Source organism: Strongylocentrotus purpuratus, unplaced genomic scaffold, assembly GCF_000002235.5.
Source record: "Strongylocentrotus purpuratus isolate Spur 01 unplaced genomic scaffold, Spur_5.0 spur5_scaffold_16, whole genome shotgun sequence".
In the NCBI taxonomy this organism is placed as follows: Eukaryota; Metazoa; Echinodermata; class Echinoidea; order Camarodonta; family Strongylocentrotidae; genus Strongylocentrotus; species Strongylocentrotus purpuratus.
The window spans coordinates 14,293,307-14,300,413 of NW_022145601.1; the positions used below are offsets into that span (position 1 = coordinate 14,293,307).

The following is a 7,107-nucleotide window of genomic DNA, read 5'->3' on the forward strand; positions in this document are numbered from 1 at the left end:
AATTATTAGCAAATTAAACTATCACAGAGTCTACATTATATTTACAAATGGTTTGCATATAATTTATAAATAGTTACATATTTACATATATTTGCATAATTGCATAAAATTTAATATTATTAGGTTCATTAAATTTAAATAGGCTTCCACAAAGCGTAATTAATTCTTTATTTTTTTGTTCTGAGAATGATTTTTTTTTTTTAATGGAACTGAGCAGATTCCCTGTTTCCATGGTTAACCCTAATAAGGCCGGGCTATTTGAAGTCTTAGTAGGGCCGGGGGGGGGCATTATGGCCCCCCCTCAAGATCTCGACCGCAAAGCGGCCGATCGCCGCGAAAATTTGCACGCATGTCAAGTGAAGTGTAAAGAATAATATGATCATTTCAATTTTTTGAAAAATTCACTCATTTGCATATTTATGGTAATTTATGCAAATAAAGTCATAAAAATCACATTTTTACCAATAAATCATATATTATTCATATTTAAGCATTCTTTTTCACTAGATATATTCATTAGACCATTCTGAATAATAATAAGACAAAAAATTTGGAAGAGCCAGCTTATTTCTTATGTTATCCCTTGTTTTGATAATTTCTTATGTATTTCATTGTTTTTTTAACTTATGTATTTCATTGTTTTTGTTGTTTTATTTTATCTTTTACTACAATTCAACTATTTTGACTCCCAAAACAACCACCTAAGCTTTAAACAAGACCCAATAACCCATGTTTGATCTGCTTTTAGGAAAAATGACTTTGCCATACGTTTTGTACACAAATCACGAAAATGAGCGATTTTCAGGCTGACATGCGAAGACGAAAGGTCACGTGACCTTGTAACCGTAGGTCCGATTTTCAAAAAAATTATTTTAAAAGTTGCACAAGACTCGAAAGAAAAAAGTCAGCGAGCGGCGGGGCGCCATCCATATGCGTTCCCGAGCAATCGAAAAAATTGTGGAGGGGGGGGGCCATTATTAGGGTTAAGGAACCGTTAGTATTGGGACCTCCATAGCCAGTCGCCATAAAATAGGATAAGATTACATAAATTACTATAAGATTAAACATCTGAGAAAAAATAGTTATCATTCTACTTTTCCTGCTGTTTTACCGGGGATGCTTTTTCAAATATCATCAACATTCCAAAACTTTGTTTTAAACTTAAGCAAAATGACAAGGCTCACCTAGTGTTCAGAAAATTAGAGTGGTTCTTAACAGTTTGCTAGGAATGCTTTCTGATTAAAATAAGGACCTATGCATTTATACCAAATACATCTTGATGACACTAATTTGCAAAGTAGAAAGAAAATCATGAAAACAAATGAGCATCCATATTAGAATATGATGCATTTATCAATCATTGGATGTAAGGTGCAAATGTTTATGGTTGATTATCTGGCAACCTGTGGATAAAAATAAGAATTAGAAGTTGTGCTTCTTAATGTCTCAACCATTTTGCAAAAGTATCTACCATTTACATTTATATTTCTTCCAAGAAAAGTGCTGCTTCAAGGCCTTGTTGCCATTCAACGTCAACAAGACCAAAGCGGATGCGATACAGCATTGCAAGACGGCTTTGCAGACGTCCACTAACTAGCGAGGGCCATTTTAGTTTGTTCGTCATAGATGTAACACTGCTGGTACGATCGTAGTCGCCACAGACGTACCGCGCACTCCTGCGTTGAACAATTTCGACCTTGTTGATGTTTCTTTGGGTGTGTGGATCCCATGCTGTTGCAGCATACTCCACTATGGGCCTAGTGTATGTGACATACGTAGCCTCCTTGATCTTTTGGTTGCAGTGTCGAAAGTTACGGCGCAGGAAGGCACAGACAGAGTTTGCCTTCTTGACTGTGGCATCTACATGGGCATTGAAGTTCAGCTTCTGATCAATGTGGACCCCGAGGTACTTGGCTGAGTTGACCTGCTCCAGCTGATGACCATGGATGGTGTATTGGCCTAGGAGTGGCTTCTTCGTGTTGGTCACTCGCAAGACCTGGCATTTGGAGGGATGGAATTCCATCTTCCACGTCTTCTCCAAGTCCTGGGTCGGTCTGATTGGTTTGTAGAGCAGACAGTCGTCAGCATAAAGGCATGTGGTTGAATGCCTAATGCAATCTTGTAAGTCATTGATGTAGATCAAAAAATAACAATGGACCTAGGACGCTACCCTGGGGTACGACAGATGTGACCTTGGCTTCAGAGCTGAGTTGGCCCTCCAGTATGACTTGTTGGGTACGGCCAGTCAGGAAGTTCTCGATCCACTGAAGAGTAAGGCCGTGTATACCACAATGTTTGGCTTTGAGAAGGAGTCGTTGGTGAGAGACCTTGTCAAAGGCCTTAGCAAAGTCTAGTAGGATTACATCATACTGACCCTTGTCTTCCAGTCCTCTAGCAAGGTCTTGGATGGTGAGGATCAGTTGTGTCTCACAAGAACATCGCTTCCGAAAGCCATGCTGATTTTCAGATAGAATGTCATGATGGATGAGGTGGTGGATAACTGCACAGTGAACAACATGCTCACACAGCTTGCATATGATCGCAGTCAGTGAAATCGGCCTGTAGTTAACCGGGGATGACTTGCAGCCCTTCTTGTAGATGGGAACTACAAGTGCCTTCTTCCACATCGATGGAACGCATCCTTGATGAAGGGAGGCTTGGAAAAGCAGGGTGATCGCAGGGGAAATCCGATCGGCGGTTTCCTTCAACATTCTGGCAGAGATTCCGTCTGGCCCTGTTGCTGTTACTCGACAAAATCAAAATTGTTTTTGCAACCACTGGATTATTTATTTGGAATGGACCAGTCATCTGCCAGAGCACAACAATTGTGTTGGATTCAAAGAATAAAAGAAGCCGATAAACAAGGATGGTTTCAAATTCTTCAATTTTATCTTTAAAAGAACAGTGATTGTTCCTGTTTAACTGTAACTACTACTAGGTCGAGCGTACTCGCACTGATTTGACAAGCTTTTTCCATTCAGTTCTATTCTCCATGATCTTTGGAGCTCCTGTCTTGGTAGACAGGTGTCTTTTGCTAACTGGTCAATGTAAGTCATTGCTGGGCGCCCTCTGGTGCGTTTGCCCCTTGAGGGCTCCCAGAAGAGCATTTGTGAAATGATTTCACTCTTGCTCCTCCAGCAGTGCCCACTGAAACGAAGGCGACGGTCTCTCAGTCTGGCTTTTGCTTTTCGGATAATCAGGTCTTGTTTTGACTGATCAACCCACGAGCCAAGGTACTGAAAGTCTTGGACCTGCTTCAGCTTTGTCCTGTCAGCAGTACAGATATCGCCTTCACGAAGGTTGTACATCATGAATTCTGTCTTAGTACTGTTTATTTGACTCCACTTGTTCTAGGAGCTTCTGTGCCTTTTCCAGATTGTCTAAGATTAGTGCAATATCATCAGCAAAGTCGGTATCAGTGATCATTTCAGCAGGATATCTGCTACTTTTCCTTTCCTGTAGGGTGAAGCCTAGATCCTCGAACCCTTCAGTAGCCATTCTTAGAGCATAATCCAATGCTATGATGAATAGGTATGGTGCTAAGGTATCTCCTTGAAGCACTCCTGCTAATATGGTAAATGAGTCAGTCTCTCCATCTGGTGAACGTACTTGAGCTGTGGTATCTTTGTACATCACTCCTACTGCTGTAACTATTGTGTGTGGTATTCCATAGGCTCTTAAGATGTCATGTCATGTTCAGCAAGTACTGCCCATTTCTGTTAGTCCTATTGCCAAAAGTAAAACCCTTGCTGTCTATAGAGCTAACCTGGGCATTCATGTTCCCACAGATAATCTTAATGTTGTGCTGAGGGATCTTTTTAATGACATCAGACAGTAAGCTATAGAAATTTACAGCTTCATTGTCTGGGGAGCAGTTGGTTGGACTGTAGCAGGTGATAACAGTGGGAGGTGGATTTCCACTGAACTTGACTAGAAGTATACGAGGACTCGCCTTTTTAAGGTATTCCAGTGACTTATAAGCAAAAGGACTCATCAATATATCGACCCCTCCAACTGTGCTATTCACTGTATTCTTGGTGCCTGAAGACATAGCTAGTACCCAACCTTTGCCCATGTCCTTCATCTCAATATGCACATTTTCATGGTAGATATGATGTATCTGTATACACAGAATGTCTACTCTCTTTTCTTCAGCTAGTGCTGTTAGTTCTCCCATCTTAATTCTCCTTTGACTTGAGGGACCGGACATTAAAACTCGATATTAGAGTTGCTGCTTTGCAATCTATGATTTTAATTCTAGATTTGGATTTGAAACCAGTATTCAATTTTCCGACCTCAGCCTGGTTTGTCACTGGGGGATGCGGTTCTTGTTCACCCGGGCGACAACCGGGCCGGTATCCGTTTTTGTTGGTTTGTCTCATCATGTCAGTGTTTCTTAGCTTGCTAATATGAATACATTCAAAGTATAGCTACAATGGAGGCTCGCAACACCTTCCAATGCCATCTATGCAAGGCAGGGGAGATGGATTTTCCCTGAGCTAATTAAAAAGGGGTTACCTATATAAAGAGCCCCATACCGGATAACTATGGTTATAAAATGTTAGACAAAAACATTCCTAAGTTCTACCGAGCTATTTTCTTTGACCCCCTAAACATGAATAAGGGCACTAAAATCAACTTTCTATAACTATTAGATGAGAAATAGTTATAAACATGCAACTTGGCAGCCATTTTGACTTTTAAAAGGGTTAATTATATGCAAATTTATGCAAATTAAGAGTCAAGGAGTAGTTCTAAGCTGCTTATAATGCTATTATCTTGTTCCTTGACCCCCAAAACTTCGGTAAAGACACTTCGTTTAGCTTTCTATGTGTCTCAGATCTAGAGATATAGTTTTAAAAATGAAAAAATGGCAGCCATTTAGAATTTAAAAGGGGTTAACTATATGCAAATTTATGCAAATTAGGAGTCAAGGAGTAGTTCTAAGCTGCTAATAATGCTATAATTATGTTCCTTGACCCCCTAAATATGGAAAAGGGCACTAAAATCAACTTTCTATAAGTATGAGATGAGAAAAAGTTTTAAACATGCAACATGGCAGCCATTTAGAATTTAAAAGGGGTTTTTATATGCAAATTTATGCAAATAAGGACTCAAGGAGTAGTTGTAAGCTGCTAATAATGCTATAATCATGTTCCTTGACCCCCAAAACTTCGGTAAAGACACTTCGTTTAGCTTTCTATGTGTCTCAGATCTAGAGATATAGTTTTAAAAATGAAAAAATGGCAGCCATTAAGAATTTAAAAGGGGTTAACTATATGCAAATTTATGCAAATTAGGAGTCAAGGAGTAGTTCTAAGCTGCTAATAATGCTATAATTATGTTCCTTGACCCCCTAAATATGGAAAAGGGCACTAAAATCAACTTTCTATAAGTATGAGATGAGAAAAAGTTTTAAACATGCAACATGGCAGCCATTTTGACTTTAAAAAGGGTTAATTATATGCAAATTTATGCAAATTAGGAGTCAAGGAGTAGTTGTAAGCTGCTTATAATGCTATTATCTTGTTCCTTGACCCCCAAAACTTCGGTAAAGACACTTCGTTTAGCTTTCTATGTGTCTCAGATCTAGAGATATAGTTTTAAAAATGAAAAAATGGCAGCCATTAAGAATTTAAAAGGGGTTAACTATATGCAAATTTATGCAAATTAGGAGTCAAGGAGTAGTTCTAAGCTGCTGATAATGCTATAATTATGTTCCTTGACCCCCTAAACATGGATAAGGGCACTAAAATCAACTTTCTATAAGTATCAGATGAGAAATAGTTTTAAACATGCAACATGGCAGCCATTTTGACTTTTAAAAGGGTTAATTATATGCAAATTTATGCAAATTAAGAGTGAAAGAGTAGTTGTAAGCTGCTTATAATGCTATAATCATGTTCCTTGACCCCCAAAACATTGGTAAAGACACTACGTTTAGCTTTCTATGTGTATCAGATCTAGAGATATAGGCTAAAATAGGTTTTGTGTGTCTACCAGGGTCTGACATGGCGGCCATTTTGAATTTATGCAAATTAGGCACTGATCCACCACTTCAATTTTTGTCAACTTTGAGTATGTTGTTTTTATGGCTATTCCAGATTATATGCAAGTGGAATCATTTCTGTTGCAATTAGTTCTTGGTTTTTTCCTATTTTGACTGTACTAAATGCAATACATGCCATTAGATGAATCCTGACCCCCATATCCCTTTGAAAGGGGCGTAGGGGCAAATATTGTGATAATTTGAATAAACACCAATTTCAGGCCGAAATGGTAAGGGCCGGGGTGGTTCAGCATTTTGGAGGAAAATATTATATTTTTTGATTACTTTACTTTGGTTTACTTTGGTGTCGAGGCTTGAAGCTTCAGCTTATGTGCCCCTCTTTACTGCATTGGATTCGCGTTGGTATGGGTGGTATTTCAGCGGATGGTGCTTCCAATGATTTTCAAGTTCTGACTTGAATTTATTGATTGATGAGGCATTTATGGCAATTTCAGGAAGGTTATTCCAGTTATTAATGCTCCGCACTGAAAATGACATCTGCCTCATCTTAGATTTGCAGCGGGGCTTCCTTATTTTGAGCCTGTGTCCCCTTGTTCTGGATTCTTTGATGATTTCAAATATGTCATTCCTCTCTACTGCCTCCAATCCATGCATGATCTTGTATATTTGAAGAAGATCAGCCCTCTGTCTACGGTACTCTAGTGATGGTAGTTTGAGTGTCTTAAGTCTTTCTTCATAGCTTAGATGCTTCACATCTGGGATGAGTCGCGTAGCACGTTGCTGGACCTTTTCCAATAGATCTTGATCCTTTAAGTACGTTGGTCTCCAGACTGCATTGCAGTATTCAAGTGTTGGGCGTACTATGGTCTTATATAGTTGTAGCATGCCACTGGATCCAAGGGATGTAAAAGAACGTTTGATGATTCCTAACTTGATATTGGCTCTTTTGGAGACATCAGCTACATGGGCGCAGAAAGACAGATCTGAGTCAAATAATACCCCCAGATCCTTTTCTCCCATTCCTTCGTCCATTGTCACATCTTTTCTCCCATCGGGGCATTCCATAGTGTAGGCGAACTTCTTGTTCCTCTTTCCAT

The 7,107-nt window shown here is 39.3% G+C and overlaps 1 protein-coding gene across 1 annotated transcript; it reads right to left on the minus strand.

Moving 5' to 3' along the window:
* Positions 1 to 3,685: 3,685 nt before the first annotated feature.
* On the minus strand, positions 3,686 to 4,177 carry LOC100893688. Its single transcript, XM_003726327.2, has one exon. The coding sequence runs from the start codon at positions 4,175 to 4,177 to the stop codon at positions 3,686 to 3,688; it is 492 nt and encodes a 163-aa protein (XP_003726375.2).
* Positions 4,178 to 7,107: the final 2,930 nt, after the last annotated feature.

Excerpts from the sequence above, each read along its gene's own strand:
- LOC100893688 (XM_003726327.2), bottom strand. The coding sequence starts at position 4,177 with ATGGGAGAACTAACAGCACTAGCTGAAGAAAAGAGAGTAGACATTCTG.